Source organism: Sinohyriopsis cumingii, chromosome 7 (assembly GCF_028554795.1).
Source record: "Sinohyriopsis cumingii isolate HCF-2022 chromosome 7, ASM2855479v2, whole genome shotgun sequence".
Classification (NCBI taxonomy): domain Eukaryota; kingdom Metazoa; phylum Mollusca; class Bivalvia; order Unionida; family Unionidae; genus Sinohyriopsis; species Sinohyriopsis cumingii.
The window spans coordinates 61,897,684-61,918,789 of NC_142967.1; the positions used below are offsets into that span (position 1 = coordinate 61,897,684).

General features: G+C 33.5%; 1 protein-coding gene across 2 annotated transcripts in view; it reads right to left on the reverse strand.

Moving 5' to 3' along the window:
- LOC149795371 (clarin-3-like) overlaps nucleotides 1-21,106 on the reverse strand; it is a 51,961-nt gene that overhangs the window by 25,205 nt on the left and 5,650 nt on the right. For both annotated transcript variants that reach the window (XM_089965147.1, XM_089965146.1), the window contains exons 2-3: nucleotides 11,643-11,762; nucleotides 939-1,118 (exon numbers count right to left, since the gene is read on the reverse strand). In XM_089965147.1, the coding sequence (XP_089821273.1) occupies nucleotides 939-1,118; nucleotides 11,643-11,762 (300 nt within the window). The remainder of the gene's footprint in view (nucleotides 1-938; nucleotides 1,119-11,642; nucleotides 11,763-21,106) is intronic.

The window sequence follows — 21,106 nt, forward strand, 5'->3', positions numbered from 1 at the left end:
TACTATCAATTACTCCAAAAAAGTCGCTAAATTTCTGTTTACAAAACACCTCGACAGAAATCACATGTTGCAAGATTTCCTGTCATTCTGACGATGATTAGGACAAACAAGCCAATGGTATGATAAGATAATGGGTACCAAATAAGTCATCAAACAAATCACTTCCATATTCTTATTTAAGTACTTTTAAACACAAGATAAAAGTCCTTCTGAGGGACTGAGATTCTAATGAACAAAAAGAATTTCCAGGAAAACAAGATTTATTGTTCCATCATTTTAGTGCAACCTGAGAACTTGCTTATAATGTGGAGACTAATGTGTTAAATTTTTTTGCTTCAGGAAAATGCAGAAAATAGTTTCCTATCTCTTTAACATTTAAATCTGGCAAATGAAAGCTCTGTGTATCACTTGTTTTATTGCCACAGTAATGCATGCTAGTGCTTATAGGGCACCAAATTAAGTGCTTACTCTGCATATAAACTGGTTTTATTTTGACAACTCTTGAAAACTCAATGGTCATTTGACATGATAATGCACAACAATTAACAAATTAATTATTTCAGCCAATTACAAGACATGAAGTGTCCATATCAGGGTAACATATATGTACAGGACCAACCAAAGTCACATACTGTAGACAACTTGAAAGTTCTTGCTTTTACCTCACATGTGGATTGTTCTTGAACATGTGTAGTGATACATTAAAAAAATAAACATGCAAGTACTAATAAAACACAGAAATTTTGTCTTTCTGCCTTTCTGTATTCTATTTTTTGTGTCAATGTGGATGTAGTGTTCCAAAACCATACAAATGCTGTATGTCAACAGTTTTTATTAGTATGAACGATAAAGGTCTGTTATTTATCATTGTCATGTGCTATTGGTAATACAGTATGTGCACAACATGTAATACAGAATAGCCTACCATATTTACTTACATGCCAATCCATTCCAGAGGTAGAGTCCCATTGGCCCAGTGATAGTCTCGATAGGTTTTCCCACAGCATTAAAGATGGCAAATCCAACAGAAATCAGTCCAAATGCTATCCCCAGTGCTGCCATCATAATTGTGGATATCCACAGGCCATAGCTAAAGAGGCCAACCTCATAAAGTTCACCTGGCATTTGAGAAGGAAGAATTAAGCATATTAGGTATCTTGTACAGTTTGCACTATACAAGCATTTACTGAAGCACAATGAAATAGTTTAATATTGATGGTTCTAAGTTTACCTGGGTGTTTCAGCAAACGTTTACACAGTGCAAACCTGTGTATGATCATTATTCTTACATCAGTAAGTAAATACATCAATTTTATACCAATTATCAATCATAAGGAGTATTTTGAACCAAAAAAACTCTGTATTCAAACGTCATGTTTCAAACCAAGTAATAATGGTGTGATCATGCAGACGTAACGTGTAAAAATTATGCAAAATTAATAAAACAAGACCTGGCACTAGTTTTCAACAATACAAGTCTTACAGTTAGGTCTGGACTTTTAAACATTTGACTGATTAAAATTTAAAGTCAGATGTAAATTAGAACCAGCCAGATCACTGGATTATTGATTTAAGCTCAAGCCCAGACCATGGTTAGTACAGTCATGGAGAGTTCTTTTCAAAGAGTTTTCAAGGGTTTCTGATGTCATATTGGAATATTTTTATTTTGGACCAATTGGACATTGTATGATGTCTCATGCTAATTATCCAATGCCAGTTTGGCTTTCCAGCTAAGATGAGTAGCATTACCAACATTTTTAAGATGCCATGGTGGCAGTATTGGACATTAAATGAGCATCATTTATATTTAGGACCAACTAGACATCATAAGAATTCTTTCAGTGAAAACCACATACTGATATGATCGACCACTCATGAGAAATAGATTATCATTGTGGCAGCCATAATGGATATCCAAGCAGCACCTTTTCATTTAGGACCAACCATATACCATAAGAAGTTTTCCAGTGAATACTCCAAGTTCATATGACTTTTTATTCAATGGGAATAACATTAACAAGATTTCAAGACGGCTGCCATGGTGGCTATATTGGAGATCAGATCAGCATGATTTTTACTTAGGACCAACTAGATATCATTAATAGTGTTTGAGTGATAACCCTATATTGATTTAACCATGTGCTAATGAGGAGTAGCAACAAGACATTCAAGATGGTCACGTGGTAGCCATACTGGGTATCCAAGCAGGACCATTTTGAATTAAGACCAAGAAGACACCATAAGATGTCTTCCAATGAAAATGCAGATATGACTTTGGCAGCGCTCTATAGTTTCGTATTTTGCATAGGGTTAGAATTTTTTTTTTAAAACGAATTTCCCCGGCTTTCCTCACAGGTTATACTGGCTATTTAAACAAGACCATGTATATCTTAGGTATAGTTCAAAGAACCTTTAATTCCCTTTATTTTGGTGTATGATTGATGGGTGTAATATGGGTTCTAGAGTATACAGCTTGGCCTTACTCCAGATGTGCACCTTTCAAATAAGTGCTAGCTCTACTTGGTCATTTTCACTTCCTGAATATCAGAGGAACATTGCATAAAAAAGAGCCGATAACTTTTTTTTTCATTTTATATATTTGGTAATTCATTCACTGCACTTTCAGAAGCTGGTATTGTCTAGTCTGGCAAAATTCATTTTCCCTATTTTAATAGTGCTATGGATACAGTACTTTAGACATGGTTCCCACGCTGTTCTGAAGATAAATTTCTAGGTCATTTCCAGGGTTTTTCCAGGATGAAATTAATTTTTTCAAGGTTCACCTATGACCATTACTGAATGGAATTAAAGAGCATTTTAGATTGTAAAACATGCATTTTCTAAATCTAAAGACGTTTCTCTTTCAAGATTCAGCAAAACATCTAAGTCAGAAAAGATGATTGTGTACAAAACCACAAAATGTATCACACAAAACAAGTTTGATTATATTCCTATAAATTGGCATGTAAAGTCATTTCAATGTACATAATAAAAATTCTAACATTATTTTACTGACCTGCATTATGTTGCCAAGTGGTAACAACATAATGAACATAAATTAGTTTTGTTTCCTTTCAAACCTTTAATTCTAAAGAATTCTATATCAATATATATGCATTTCATAGAATGTAACATTTCCTATTACAGTATATACATAAAAAAAATAAATGCAAATAATTAAAATCTTTTCTTGTAATGGAAGAGTTTAACCCTAAATTTATCTGTGCCAATAAAATCCCAAACTGAATTTTTCAAACAACTTAATCTTCTTAAGACTATCTGGTTAAAAATCAGTCATTAAAAAAAACATTTTCACATGGGCTATTTAAATTTTGACAAAAGATCTTCAAAATAATAAACTATTGTTTAAAGAAGGACTGAATTTTCTGTAAAATCAACTTGTCGTCTTGTAATTCGTTAAACCAGTCCCCAAGCCTGTATTGATACAGGGGCTTGTATCGTGTTTTAATATATAATACAAGGGACGACAATTTCTCATTTCAGCTCTGAGATTCAACAATTTGGACTACAAATTTGGCTTAAAACAAATAGCAATCCATTTATGAATCCGGGTTTCCTCCAAATATTCCCACCTTATTTTTCATATTTGGACATTTACCGGTAGTTTGGGGGTGTGGGGTCATTGCAATTGGATATCGAATATTTGGAATTTTCCACCACCGTGTGTAGCAATGTATGGTAGTCACTTACCAGTGGGCCAAGCAAATTTAAACTTATGTTATATAGACTCACACCTGCATGAAATTGATAGGAAAATGGTTTATTTTCTCAGAAATGGCAAGTATTATAAATGTTATTTTTTTAATCCGCTGAGAGATTAGATGAAACTATGGCATAGATGAAACCTGACCCTGTACTCGCCATTTGCATTACTAGTCACATGACTTCACAAATCTCAAATGACGACATTGGAAGTACAATAGTCACATGATATCAAGAACAAACTCCTTTTGAATGTTGTTGTACAGAAATTCAATTATATTAAATGAAAGTCAGATACTTTTTGTAAAAACGAGCAATCTGGCCAGTCTGATTTATCAAACAGAGAGCACATGTCAACGTGGTAGTCACGTGATACAACAAAACTCTAGAAGTTGTTCTCAGAATATATAAATATGGAGAATTTTGTGTTCTTTCATTTTTGCATTTTTATTACAACCATCATATGACTTTCATTTAATTTTTTTTTTCCTCTACAACATTTGAAAATGTGGCCTATTAGATTTGTATACTCATGTGACTATATAATTCAGGCTGATTTTTTTTAGTACAAGGAAGCAGTCATTTTTAGTAAGCGGTGTGCTTAGATCATGTACAATTTCCAAAAGTACAATATCCAAATAAATGTCAGCCACATTACGTTAAGTGGCATAGAGGTATGCCAACATTCTCTCCACTGCCCATGTTTTAAATGCAAACAACTTCACCTTACATACGTAACTCTCTCAAAAGAACATAATAACTGGTGAGCAACCCCTTTCTGTTCAAGAGGAGTAATGATATTATTTTCAAATGGCTGCCATGGTGGCCATATTGGATGTCAGATTGTTACCATTTTTTATTTAGGACCAAGTTGACATTGTAAGAAATCTTTCAGTGAAAACCCCATACTGATATGACCATCTATCCAGAAGGAGTAGCAATAACACAATTTTCAGATGGTTGCTGTGGCAGTAAAACTGGATATACATGCAGCACAATTTAGATTTTGAACCAACTAGACCTTAGAATTAATGTTAGTGTAAAGTTTCATTGCAATCCTTTAAGTACCTGTACCAATGGATGGATGGATGGGTGGAAAGACAATGGGCCATTCACCGATAGAACTAAAAACTAATACTAACTGGATACTAGTATTCTTAAAGTTTAAAATGCATTCATACTACATTTCATATTAATAGTGTCCTGTGCCATTTTGATTCATCCAGTTGTATGCCATTTTATTAATTTTTTATTATATATGTTTTGGAAACACATGTAATGAAAGAAAATTCAGAAATTAAAAGTCAATTTAATTTATATAAGTTTAACATTCTGTATTCTCTATCATACATTCAAAGTGTTTTTGGCAAAGTTAAGGGAATTTTTCAACAAATTCAAAACCTTTTGAGGATAAAACCAAGTTCAAGGCAGTTTTAAGGTTGTATGACCCATGCTGACTTATGCTGTACTGGTGAAACCTTGACTTCAAAATAGATGACATCATATGATGGTGGGCATAAATTTATGTCAAGAGACTGAAGACAGTTCAACAGTTTGCCATCAGCTTATCAAATCAGCAAATACTTAAAATCTGTCCTTCAGACTTTTTATAACGACATTAATCATTAAGTTCTAAGCTACACTTTATCGATGTTAATCAGACAATCAAGCTACTGGCTGATATTGAATTATCACAGGGCAGTATCATACTGGATGTATTGGGGTACTTGGATATGATCTCTTGAATTAACTCCCTTTCTCTCCTGGTGATCTCACACTGGCACATTTTGTTACTGATAGTGGTTGGGATGCAAACATTCTTGAGTCTACATTCCTCAGATTGCTTCTATAATTTTGTATTAAATAAATCTGTGCCCACTATTTATTAAGATAGATATTAAAGAACAAATATGCATGCTTAATAACTTTACATTCTTATAAGCAGTAAACCAATTGTTCTTTACACATAATTATATGAAATCCACTAAAGACTCACTTTTCACAATCAATAGTTGTTTAAATGTTGATGACTGATTAAAATAAAAAGGTTTTTATACAGACCAGTGAAAACCCCATGCTCATACAATCATCTATTCTTCCTCTGGTGATGTGATACCAATATGGCTGCTGTGGAGGCTGTACTGAACATGAAAATGGCACCAAATTTATTTAGGACCAATTAGATGATAAAAAGTCTTTTAGTGAAAAACAGATTAGAAGGACTAACAGGAAAAATGTTTTTTAGATGGCTGCCATGGTGACATTACTGGACTTTAGACCAGCACCATTTTCATTTAGGACTAATTTTGTATCATAGGAAGTCTTTGAGTGGGAACCCTATGCTGATATGACCATCTAAGTAGGAGGAGTAGCAATAGCAAGATTTTCAAGATGGCCACTGTGGCAGCCATATTGGACATCAGATCTGCACCATTTTCATATAGGGCCAACTAGACATCATAAGATCTCTTTTAGTAAAAACACCATTCAGTGGAAGTAGCAATTATACAATATTTATTTTCAATCAGTACAATTTCCTTTTGGGACTAACTAGACATCATAAGAAGTCTTTTAGTGAAAATCCCATGCTGATATGACCATCCATTCGGGAGGAGTAGCAACAGGAGTGTCAAGATAACTGCTGTGGCAGCCATAACAGATGTGTGAGCAGCACAAGCTTCATTTAGGACAAATTATACCATGGGATGAATGTGTGTGTAAAGTTTCAAAGCAATGCTCTAATTAGTTTAATGATTAGTGATAACAAACTTGATTAGTGATAACAATAATCCATCAAAGGGACTGACACTCAACTGTCTGAAAAAATTTCATAAAAGTATTTTATGTACTGCTTATTAATTTGTCATTAATTAGTTTCCTTTTAATTTCTGTATTATTTCCAAGAACCCTTTAAACAAATGATTGAAAATGGTAAACAAATAAAAATGAAATGCTTCAGCTTATTACAAATGCATGCAATGTAAGATAGTTATTATTTATTGCATTCATACTTTAAACAAGATTTGAAACACGTTTGTATCCAGTGAACACTTAATTAAACTGATCAATTTGCATCAATGTCAAATAGAACCAACTTTGTATCATAGTATTTGTATTATTTTTTACTAATAATTTCTAATAATGAAGATAAACTTCAAGACTAATAACTGGAATCTGACTATATTTGGCTCTTAAATAGGTTGAGAAAACATAAATTTACTTTTCTTTAAAGAAAAAAAATACCCTATGTTTATTATGGAAAATAATAGATATTTATAGAGGTAAAAGGAACAAAAATATCCAGGCTTGAAAGACAATCCCAGACCCACCACATTATATGGTCGATCCCTTATTATCAATTGTAATTACAAACATTACACCTTACTATTTATTCACCGCTCCAGTGGCCTAGCAGTTAGAGCATTGCCTCGGATGCGAGAGGTTGTGGGTTCGATCCCTGGCCAAGTCATACCAACGACTTACAAAAATGGTACTAACAGCAGCCTTGCTTAATGCTCAGCATTAAGAGGTTAGTGTTAGGACTGGTCGGTCTGGTGTCAATATAATGTGACTGGGTGGGACATCATGCTACATATCTGCAGCATGATGCCCCAGTGCTAGACATCACTATAAATAACTCTCAAACTGCAGACATCGTAGCGATATGACTGATTTTTTTTTTAAAGCTATGTTAAAAATCCAAATCACACACACATACCTTACTATTTATAGCAAACATGCACAATGAAGCATACACCTTCCTATTTATAGCATACATGCACAATGAAGTATACACCTTACTATTTATAGCATACATGCACAATGAAGTATACACTTTACTATTTATAGCATACATGCACAATGAAGTATACACTTTACTATTTATAGCATACATGCACAATGAAGTATACACTTTACTATTTATAGCATACATGCACAATGAAGTATACACTTTACTATTTATAGCATACATGCACAATGAAGTATACACTTTACTATTTATAGCATACATACACAATGAAGTATACACTTTACTATTTATTCTATACTTGCAAAATGAAGTTTTTCAGTTAGAAACATGTGGCATCATATATTGATATAATACAAAGATATGTAAGCTGAGACTGAAAATGTTCTTTTGTAGATTTCTGGCCCCTTCATATCATCAACTAAGTGATTTTCATGACAACAGCTACTTTTTTCTTTACTTTATTTCTCTGTGAATCTATCATCTAGAACGAGCAGAGAAGTGACATTCTTACTTTGAGTAATGCGCTGTTCTTGTTAATAAAGGTGAGGAAGGAAGGACATGGATATACAGAAATGTCAAGTTTCAATGTTGATTTCAGTTCAGTTAGATACATATTTGATAGCCCTGGCAAATACATGGCTTGGCTAGCAATTCTGGGTAATATACAAGGAGTTGGTGATAGGTATTATGTGTTTAGCTTATGCATAATACAGTAACAATTTTAAAATAACAACAAATGAATGAGTAAGAGGATATTCTATCTATCTGTGAAGCCAACATACAAAACTAAAGGTTATTTATCAAACAATATTTCTATCTATCTGTGAAGCCAACAAACAAAACTAAAGGTTATTTATCAAACAGTAATTCTATCTATCTGTGAAGCCAACATACAAAACTAAAGGTTATTTATCAAACAGTAATTCTATCTATCTGTGAAGCCAACATACAAAACTAAAGGTTATTTATCAAACAGTAATTCTATCTATCTGTGAAGCCAACATACAAAACTAAAGGTTATTTATCAAACAGTAATTCTATCTATCTGTGAAGCCAACATACAAAACTAAAGGTTATTTATCAAACAGTAATTCTATCTATCTGTGAAGCCAACATACAAAACTAAAGGTTATTTATCAAACAGTAATTCTATCTATCTGTGAAGCCAACATACAAAACTAAAGGTTATTTATCAAACAGTAATTCTATCTATCTGTGAAGCCAACATACAAAACTAAAGGTTATTTATCAAACAGTAATTCTATCTATCTGTGAAGCCAACATACAAAACTAAAGGTTATTTATCAAACAGTAATTCTATCTATCTGTGAAGCCAACAAACAAAACTAAAGGTTATTTATCAAACAGTAGTTCTATCTATCTATGAAGCCAACATACAAAACTAAAGGTTATTTATCAAACAGTAATTCTATCTATCTGTGAAGCCAACAAACAAAACTAAAGGTTATTTATCAAACAGTATTTTATCTATCTATGAAGCCAACATACAAAACTAAAGGTTATTTATCAAACAGTATTTTATCTATCTATGAAGCCAACATACAAAACTAAAGGTTATTTATCAAACAGTAAATACAATCATATATACCACAGAAACTCATTTCACAACTAAGTTTGCATAATAATGGTCATTTCTTGTCAATTTCAAAAAGATGATGCAAGTCCAGGAGAAACTAACAGCTACTGCAATATGGAAAAAAAGCTTGCATTTCCCATTAGCACTTACTAACTGGCCAAACCTATCATTCTGTGTTGAATACGTTTATATCTTCAGGCACTGAATCTTTGATTATTACTGCATTGAATTCCACTTTAGAGTCCACAGTTTGTTCAAGTGATTTTAAACTTAGTTTTGGTTCCCAGATATTCAGTACCATTTAGGCGATTAGAGACATAATTTCATTAATTTCACACTGCTGGCCTAATAGCCAAACCATCTCTAAGTATGTACTTTGTATGTATTCTTTGGAAATAAAATTGATTTGTATTTGTGCTGACTTTTTAAGAATGATGGTCTAATTCTGTCAAAACATAACAAGAAACTAAACAACAATACTAACTTGACATTCAAGAACAGTTTTGCAGTATGTGTCATGTGGACTAAAAGAATGTACTGTACCAAATGAATTTCTATCTAAATCAACTGAAAACTCCTAACGAATAAAAGTGACTATGCTTCTGAATCAATTTCATGCTTACATTCAGTAATATTAAACTTGTCAGATGAACAAACCAGTAATCATAGGTACATGTATATTTGTTTGAGTGGCTGGCAAAAGATCACAGCAGTGTGTGCTTAGCAAAGTCTGCATACAAACAGTATGTCTACAGTCAAGACTGTTTGATCCTAAATTGGTGGACCAATCATTGCTCAAATATTTTTCTTTTCTGGACGACCATATGTAAAATTAAGGCAGTTCTGTGTGCTACAACATATCATGAACCCCGGGCTATTAGAATACTTGCTCTAGACTACCATATGTAAAATTAAGGCAGTCCTGTGTGCTACAATATATCATGAACCCTGGGCTATTAGAATGCTTGCTCTAGACTACCATATCTAAAATTAAGGCAGTTCTGTGTGCTACAACATATCATGAACCCTGGGCTATTAGAATACTTGCTCTAGACTACCATATGTAAAATTAAGGCAGTCCTGTGTGCTACAACATATCATGAACCCCGGGCTATTAGAATACTTGCTCTAGACTACCATATGTAAAATTAAGGCAGTCCTGTGTGCTACAATATATCATGAACCCTGGGCTATTAGAATACTTGCTCTAGACTACCATATGTAAAATTAAGGCAGTCCTGTGTGCTACAATATATCATGAACCCTGGGCTATTAGAATACTTGCTCTAGACTACCATATGTAAAATTAAGGCAGTCCTGTGTGCTACGATATATCATGAACCCTGGGCTATTAGAATACTTGCTCTAGACTACCATATGTAAAATTAAGGCAGTCCTGTGTGCTACGATATATCATGAACCCTGGGCTATTAGAATACTTGCTCTAGACTACCATATGTAAAATTAAGGCAGTCCTGTGTGCTACGATATATCATGAACCCTGGGCTATTAGAATACTTGCTCTAGACTACCATATGTAAAATTAAGGCAGTCCTGTGTGCTACAATATATCATGAACCCTGGGCTATTAGAATACTTGCTCTAGACTACCATATGTAAAATTAAGGCAGTCCTGTGTGCTACGATATATCATGAACCCTGGGCTATTAGAATACTTGCTCTAGACTACCATATGTAAAATTAAGGCAGTCCTGTGTGCTACAACATATCATGAACCCTGGGCTATTAGAATACTTGCTCTAGACTACCATATGTAAAATTAAGGCAGTCCTGTGTGCTACGATATATCATGAACCCTGGGCTATTAGAATACTTGCTCTAGACTACCATATGTAAAATTAAGGCAGTCCTGTGTGCTACAATATATCATGAAGCCTGGGCTATTAGAATACTTGCTCTAGACTACCATATGTAAAATTAAGGCAGTCATGTGTGCTACAATACATCATGAAGCCTGGGCTATTAGAATACTTGCTCTAGACTACCATATGTAAAATTAAGGCAGTCCTGTGTGCTACAACATATCATGAACCCTGGGCTATTAGAATACTTGCTCTAGACTACCATATGTAAAATTAAGGCAGTCCTGTGTGCTACAATATATCATGAACCCTGGGCTATTAGAATACTTGCTCTAGACTACCATATGTAAAATTAAGGCAGTCCTGTGTGCTACGATATATCATGAACCCTGGGCTATTAGAATACTTGCTCTAGACTACCATATGTAAAATTAAGGCAGTCCTGTGTGCTACAATATATCATGAACCCTGGGCTATTAGAATACTTGCTCTAGACTACCATATGTAAAATTAAGGCAGTCCTGTGTGCTACAATATATCATGAACCCTGGGCTATTAGAATACTTGCTCTAGACTACCATATGTAAAATTAGCACCTTTTTTTGGAAAAACTGTATGAAAATTCATAAGGCAACATGTGTTCAAGAGAATCAATTATTAATTAATCAGTTAGCACACACTGATGATTGATAACATTTTATTATCAGATTACAATTACACTTGTACCAATAATTAGTAACTTACAAACCTGTGATATTCTTGCGGTCTTGCAACAGCTGTTTAATGAGATCATCACCCGATATTGGTGGTGGTTGGCCTTTTGGTTTTGAAAGCCAGGCACAGACACCCTCTGCTGCAACACAGACAACTAGAGAAGAAATAAATTAACATGATTAACTACAAACATTAACATAGTGTCAACATCAATATTATAAATGCAAACAAAATACAAGAAAATATAAAACTTATTTATGTATTGCTGGCTACATAAGACACTTTCTGTAAGATACATTTACATGCCAGTTTTCATGTGTAGGTGAAATATTCTGTGAGATACATTTACATGCCAGTTTTCACATGTAGTTAAAATATTCTGTGAGATACATTTACATGCCAGTTTTCACATGCAGGTGAAATATTCTGTGAGATACATTTACAAGCCAGTTTTCACATGTAGTTAAAATATTCTGAGATACATTTACAAACCAGTTTTCACATGTAGTTAAAATATTCTGTGAGATACATTTACATGCCAGTATTCAAATGTAGTTAAAATATTCTGTGAGATACATTTACATGCCAGTTTTCACATGTAGGTGAAATATTCATTGAGATATATTTACATGCCAGTTTTTACATGTAGTCAAAATATTCTGTGAGATACATTTACATGCCAGTTTTCACATGCAGGTGAAATATTCTGTGAGATACATTTACAAGCCAGTTTTCACATGTAGTTAAAATATTCTGAGATACATTTACATGCCAGTTTTCACATGTAGTTAAAATATTCTGTGAGATACATTTACATGCCAGTTTTCACATGTAGGTGAAATATTCATTGAGATATATTTACATGCCAGTTTTCACATGTAGGTGAAATATTCTGTGAGATACATTTATATGCCAGTTTTCACATGTAGGTGAACTATTCTGTAAGATATATTTACAAGCCAGTTTTCACATGTAGGTGAAATATTCTGTGAGATACATTTACATGCCAGTTTTCACATGCAGGTGAAATATTCTGTGAGATACATTTACATGCCAGTTTTCACATGCAGGTGAAATATTCTGTGAGATACATTTACATGCCAGTTTTCACATGTAGTTAAAATATTCTGTGAGATACATTTACATGCCAGTTTTCACATGTAGGTGAAATATTCTATGAGATATATTTACATGCCAGTTTTCACATGTAGGTGAAATATTCTGTGAGATACATTTATATGCCAGTTTTTACATGTAGGTGAAATATTCTGTGAGATACATTTATATGCCAGTTTTCACATGTAGGTGAAATATTCTGTGAGATACATTTACATGCCAGTTTTCACATGCAGGTGAAATATTCTGTGACATACATTTACATGCTAATTTTCACACATAGGTGAAATAGGGTCCAATATCCTGAAAGTGACACCAAAGAAAACCCATCCTGAAAATGAAGAAGTCACTCAACCAAGAAAACTATGTCACAATGAACTAAATTTTACAACTATATAACTGTTACTTTCATGTGTGTAGGTGAAATAAGTTCCATGATATTGCTGGCATAAGGAATAAACAACTAAAATTGCATAAGTAACTGCACATGAGAATTCAGTCCAATTGATCTTATTTTGGTTTGATGTTTTACAGTATGATTATTAATGCACATATGTTCTTTGATATTAAGGCAATTAGAGTGAAGTGCCTCATGCAAGGATATCTAATTTTAGTTATTGCTTAGTTACTTTCATCTAGATATATCGACAGAATTTTCATGTATAGGTGAAGAAAGTCCATGATATGGGGAATATAATGGGTGAACAGCTGAAAATACTGAAATCACTAAAGCATGAAATCTGGTTACATAGCTGAGTATTTTTTTAATGAAATGTATATACAAACCAACTTTCATGAGTGAAGGTCATCTTATGATACGTGTTCAGGCTCAAATAAACAGTAACAAAAAAGAGTGAAAACAACAAGCTTTGAAAAATTTAGCAAATAATTTATTTCTCTGGAAAAGCAATGAAAAAAATAAAAAATAAAAACTTACGGTTTTAAGATTTAAAATCCAGAAATAATCCAAGAATAATCCACAAATTAAATTTTAAGTTCTAGTAATGAAATGTTCTAATAAATTCAAGTTTGAGCCCTGACGAAAATCCAAAATGGAAGGTGACGACATATACTGTAGCCTTTATAGTATGGATGTGTCTACAGTTCTTTGTTGATCCACAAACAATATTCTGGTGTTTGAATTTCCAAATAAAATTTCAAGAAATGTCTTTGTCTAAGAATTCTGTATGAGCGCTTAAATATTTCCAGGAAAAAGAATTAATAATTCAAAAAAAGTAAAATTTAAACTCAGCTGCTCACAACAAAACACCTTCCAGTGTCCAAGGTAAAAAGCCTAACTGACTAATTTCTCTATAGACAAAGGTTATACAGTCAAGTATGATGCAAAATAGATACCCGTATGAGGGTCATGTGATCACCTTCCAGAACAGTTTAGAAGCTATTTACATGTCTAAGGTCACACATTCCAGTACAGCCTTGATCTCGTTCTATGTATCCCACAATAAAAATAAATATTAAAAAAAGTTGTTTACTTGTTTCTCAATCAAGGCCAGGAACTAAGTCAGCTTTTAGATACAAAGTTCAGTGTTTATGACAAAACAATCAGGTTAAAATAGTTTCTGGAAAGTATCAAATTCCAGTAAAGAAAATTACATTACTTTAACATGAAATAAATTTTTTTTAATACTTGGAGACAATTAAATTAAATCAAATATAAATTAAATCAAATATACATAACAGTTGAAACAGGATCCAAGATATTGAATAAACAGCTTAAAATATAAAAGTCATTCAAGCATGCAAGGTCAAAGTGACCTACTTTTTGGAATGGCTGAGTTACTCTTCCTGACATACATACATATTTAAATGTCTAAGTTTAGTGAAACAGGGTATGAGATACTGTGGGCTGAATGAACAAATGCAGGAACAAACAAGCAAAATGCTATATTTGCTCACAACTTTGTGGAAGACCACCCCCACCCCTACCAACAAAATAAGGTTTGTGATCATTAGTAATTTTCCATACTCAGAACATAAATATCTTAAGAATTTGACATTTCTGGCAATATCACACTGCTTTCATTATCAATTAATGCTGATCACATGACTTGTAATGGTGATATTGATGATTTTTTTTAATTCTTAAGATATTTATGCTCTAAGCATGGGAAATTACAAATGATCATGAATCATCCAGAGCAAGGAAGCAACCTTTTCAGTTCAATACAAGACTGCTTTTGTAGATAAGAAGTTGGAATTATGTACATAACATACTATACTGTACATTCTATGGTTCTTAAACCCCAAGGTATGTAAGTGATGAGTTAGCTGATTAGGTCCAGAAACTATGAGGTGCTTGAGCTTTGATCATCTGAAGGAGATGGCTCCATGCAGTCATGGCCTTTGCTGTGCAGTTAGGTATCGATTTTATACATGGTGGCTCCCTAAACACGGTTTGGTGGCATGCTGCATCTAACAAGTAATACATTTAATGCTGCTATCCCTCACAGAAAACTGTGAATTGAGACTAAGCATGAAATTATTTGTTAAATTTTATTAATAAACAATAATTACAGTTATTTAGTGAAAAAAAAATTTTTTTGGGGGGATAACCTGTGTGACCAAGTTGCTCTAGCAAGTGAGATCACATGTAAATACATAAATATATATAGTCATTTTGCATTTGTAAGAACTTCAAAGAACATGTTCATCATTTCAATATAACTTTTGATTAGCACTATGAAGTCAGGATTGTGTCGGTGTGCTATCAAGCCTATACATGGTCATATAATGAGTAGCTATGAATTAATTTTGGAATGGAATCCCCTTTAAAATGTCCTCTAGCTCTACTACAGTGCTTCCTCTTTAGGCCATTCAAAGGGAGCCATAAAAACAACTAATGATATAAAGACAGAGGCCTGAGACTGAGGTATGTCTAAAACAAGCAATAACAGGAAACAAATACAAAAGTAAAATTTTCAGAAATCATCTTATTGCAAAAAGGTGGCCAAATGGAAACAGAATAGGGTCATCTTTTATAAAATGTTATATTGAGCTATTACTTGAATTAAACACTTGCTTATATTGGCAAAGCAAAATATATTGTCATTTGTCAGAGCTCCTTTTATGACCAACCAAATTTACACTCCCATTTGGGTCAAAAATACAATCATAATAAGTCTAAAATGTTAACAAGCACTATCTACCAACCAGCTGATCTATACAGATGTGATATTGTTAAGTATAATTTTCAAATTCAGTGTGACTTATCTTCAAGAGTAATAAGAAAATAATCAAAAAAAGTAATCTGGAAAATAATGATATGTACAGGACTATCTACTTTGCATAAAAAGGATGTTATTTATACAACTAGCATTCCCCTGGATTTCATCCAACCCCTGAGAGGTTGGCCCTAATTCATGACTTGGAAACTGTTCAAAGCCCTGCTCTTAAAGTATATACACTTATTTAACATTACAAGAGGATTTAATCTGAACAGTCAACTTAGATTCTGGGTCAGTTCTTACTCCCAGGCCTTGCCCCTGGAGACATAAGTTGAAAACCACTGAGATCTGCAATCTAGGGAGCTTTGGTAATTCATTGGTTACTGAGTATGGCATATGACCAGAAGGTTGCAGGTTCAAGTCCCATCATCTGATTACCGTAGCTTGGACTGAATAGAGATGTTCTCATGATTTCATTTTTAAATTGAAAATAATTTGTGAGTAATGGCATTGAATATATGAAATACCTTTAAATAGTGCACAATACATGAGATAACAGATAATAAAAAAAAATGCTTTAGGTTCTTTAATGCAGCAATACTACAAACTGTCAAACTCTATTTAACCTAGCATATCAGACTTGCTTCAATTTATTCAAGAATTTCAAATGTGGTCATGTTTTTAGCAATAAATTTATGCTTTTTGTTCCTGTTTCTATAAGTTTTAATGACACTTTAAACACATTTCTGGCAACAGCATGCCAAGGAAATGGGAGCTAAGTGCTTTTCCCAAGAGCACACCATGGCAACCAACCTTTCCTATTCTGTTAAGTTACTGAACTCTTGGATTATGTGTGTGATTTGGATTTTTAACATAGCTTTAAAACAATTTCAGTCATATCGCTACAATGTCTGCAGTGTGGCATCATGCCAAAGACATGTAGCATTATGTCCCACCCAGTAACATTAACCTTACACCAAGCCAACCAATCCTAACACTAACCCCGTAATGCCGAGCGCCTGGTGAAGCAGCTGCTTGTACCATATTTTTTAAAAGTCTTTTGTATGACTTGGCTGGGATTTGAACCCACAACATCCCATATCTGAGGCAGATGCTCTAACCACATAGCCACCGGAGTGGTCTTGTGTCTGACACTCTACCAATGAGCTACTGCAGCTCCCCAACTAATTCTCCACAAATAAATTTGTAAACTATGGCAAGGTTTTTATAAGAAAGACATTCATATTTAAATATATAAAGAAAATCTGTTCCTTATATTCATATATTGGTGTGTATCAGAAATATTTCTAATTCTACTGCTTAGAATCTTTGCTGCATTTCTTAGAAAATTCCTGCTCAGCTTTATTTCTTAGTAAAACAACAATTGGCATACATCAAAGATGCATAACATTATTTGAGGTTAGACCAGGCTAATCCTGCTTTAAGGTGTTTTGCTGAGTGGCTTTAGTTGGTTTTTGTTTGGTTATCTGATAAATTATCTTGGACACTACACAGCAGCCAACCCAGTGTAATCTGGCAATCAAACTCAATACTCCTGCCTATAAGTTGATCAAAGTTGTTTAACAAACTAGTGCTATGAATATAAATATATTTACAAATTATTTTTCTTCAGTTTAATTTATAAATCACTCATTGCACTCCCTAATGTGTATTATTTTCTTATTTTCTGCAACTTATTTTAAAATGTATGAATCTTGTATTCTAAAACCAGTTCTGCCATGTGTTTCACATTTTCAAGAGGAAGAACTCAACAAAATCCAAAAAATGATTCTTAACAATCCATATCATATCTTACTCTAAAAAGAAATTTGGGTCAGTAGGATGATTTCTATTTTTCATGTCCCAACATATACAGTAAATACAGTAAGGTTTACTGATCAAGCTATTTTTCTTTTGATGAGAGTATCCTGTGCAAATGTAAGAAATAACTCGCGGATAAAATGCAGCTTTCATTTTTTGCCAAATTTTTGGGAAGTTAATAAGAACAACAACAACCACAAAAACTATGGATATCACTATGAAAAAAAGAAAATGATGTTGTAATAGTGCCAGGGAAATTGCACCCCCACCATCCCATCTCACCTATTGGTAACATTGAATGAGAATGTTCAAGGCATCTGTATTAAAGATTGCTGACAAGTTTGTGAACAGAGACAATGCATCTCTGAAGTCTGATTTTACTCCACATATAAAATGCAAAGCATGATTATTTCAGTTTTTGGAATAGTGTTCAAGTGTGATTAGCTTTTGAAGGCATTTCAGGAAGCAATTTGCTATCAGCAAAGCCCAGCAAAAATAAATTTCAGAACTTCTGGTTGACACAGTTTTACTTGTGAAGCACACCATGAATGGGAGGTGGGTAATTCTTTGCACATACTGCAAAATAAATAATGACATAAATCGTTATTGTTTGTATGATGTCTGTCAAACTAGTTGCACCACCTGTATTAACATATCTGACAGACTGAACTGAACATTCAGATTAGTTTGTTTTATTGTAATTCATTATCTTTATCTTGTTAAAATACCAAATATTAATTGATATTAGGATGACTTTAGCCATAAAATAGATTGACTGGAAGACAATAATAAGGACATGCTCATGTTTGCATTGATAAACATTTAATACCCATACTAGATAGGGGCATTTATTCCTGCTGTATTACCTGTAAAGCCCTATTAACCTTTATAATATTATGCTCCTGTCCCTTCCCCCAGTGCAATGGTCATATTTCTATCAAGACGAGCATATCTTGTGATCATACTGCATCAGATATAGCTCTGACAATGCTAATGTTATGGTCATCTGGAACAACTCGGTTCTGACCATGCAGGATTCACTCAGAGAATCCATCAGAAGTTTTAACCCCAGTACCACTCTCCAGTGAGTGCAGTGATGAACACTAATAATGCTTGCATTTCCTTCAAACCCTGTTACTGAACTACTGACAGTTGGAAAGACTGCATCTGATTAAGTTTATATTTTGCCATCCAATGGAATTTAAAGACAGAAACTTGGTGAATGTTTTTATTTAATGTCAGTGAGGATGTGATTATGTGAGTGTTTGCACATATGTGTATTGTGATGATACTTAACAATACTAAACCTACAAACTTTTTTGTAAGTGTATTAAATGATTTGAACAAGACAGACCAGTTATTATTTGAATTTCCAATCATTTTCTATATGCTTTATTATGAAAATTTAGCTTATTCTCAATTGGACACTATTACTCTTTCTGATCACATGCACTAACCCCACCCACCCCATGACCTCAAAGCACATTTATTTTTGTCTCAACCAAACTACCCCCAACATTATCTAGGAATATGGCAGGTATGTGTAATGACTTTTAACTATGGGTAGTAGTAGTACCATGTGTAATAAAAAAATAAAGAAATTACAAAGTTAGGTAAAACTGATTTCATCAACTAATCAATTAAATTGTTTCAATCTAAAACAATTTTGCATAGGGGAGAATTTACTGTACCATTTACTTATGTAAATACCAAATTGAATGTCTATTGTTAATCAAAATAGCTTTTCAGTCATTTAACTCAATAATCACCTTAAAACTAATGGCAAACAGAAATCCATAACATCTTAAAATATTTTAAAAACTTCAAATTACGCTTTTTCCCTTCAAAATGAAAATATATTATAAAGAAACGACTTTTTGAAAAATGATATACTGTATAGTTCAAAAACACATGTTCCATACATATAAGTGTAGCCCAATTAATTAGCCACTGCTCCCCAATCTGTGTTGATACATATAGACAATTTGTTGACACAAATAGTCCATTACTGCCAAGACAGGTTTATGGGGATGAGTTATTGGACAATTGTCTGAATATACCTCCCTTGTGTGTTTGTACCCCACTACCAATTTAAAAAATGAAAAGCATAAATGAAATAAAAGATGCACAGAACTAAGTTCATTTACTGATTTACAATTTCAAACCTGATTATGCCCAGGTGGGACCCTAATACTGTTATCATCTGTGCTCTTCATTCCAAATGGAAGTTTTCATTGTAAGAGATGACCCTGTTCACCAGTCATTTCCAGTTCCTGGACAAGTCCATTTTCAGCAAAGGGGTGTATGCATGACCACACATGTATGCACATAGAAGAAAAATACTATGTTGTCGGGGCCCTGAGTAGCCGATTGATCTAAAGCACTCTCTGTTACGGATCACTGCCATCTCACTTCTGTTTGCATGGGTTCGAGTCTCAGACTTGGCCAATTAGGGTACATGAGAAAGCTTGCCAGTAGCTTCTCTTGGGTTGGTGGTTCTTGACAAAATTCTGGCACGAAACTGATTTAGAATGTAAGGCGATTAAAATAAAACCGACCAAAAGGAGTAATGAAAGTTGTAAGGCGGTGTGAATCTTTTGACAGTTTTATCTGCCAAAAGCCTGAGTCTGCATCTAGTTTGGTTAGAAACTTTGCACCTGCTAGTTTTGCAAGGGATTCTACAACTGATGGTGGTGGGTGGTTCTCTCTTTTAACTGATTCATTCAGTTTAGTTAGATCCATGCAAATTCTTACTGTACTGTTTGGTTTTGGAATGACAACCACTGCCATGCACCACTCAATGGGCTCATCTACTTTTGAAATAACCATTTTTTCCATTCTATCCAACTCATCTTGAACTTTATTCAATGAAGGGATAGGAACCTTTCTCGGGGTAGATAAGGCGTAAGATTTGGCATTTTTGTCCAGAGTTATGTTATAAAACCATTTTGTTTTCCCTAGACCTTTAAACAAATTTGGAAATTTCTTTCGATAATCCCATACATGCCAACCCTTGGAAAGGAAAAAGTGTAATAAAAGTGGACAAAAAGAGTAATCTGAGCAGAAAAAGAGTAATCCACATATAACATGATACAAATTCTATAAGCATATGTACAAAATGATTTATTTATCCCTATGGACTTTTAACATCAATTACTGCTTCAAGTTTTCATATATAACAGCTTGAGCTTTAAAAAGTAACAAACTATCATACTGCATTTCAAAACACTTCCTACCAGCTGAGACTATAAATGTTTTGCACACCAGAGTACTAAATGCTGGGTGACAGAGTCTGGATCTGAATTCAGGTTTACTTTTGTTAACAATGCTGAACAATCTCTCACAGTCAGCATTAGAATGGTAAAGAACCAATATT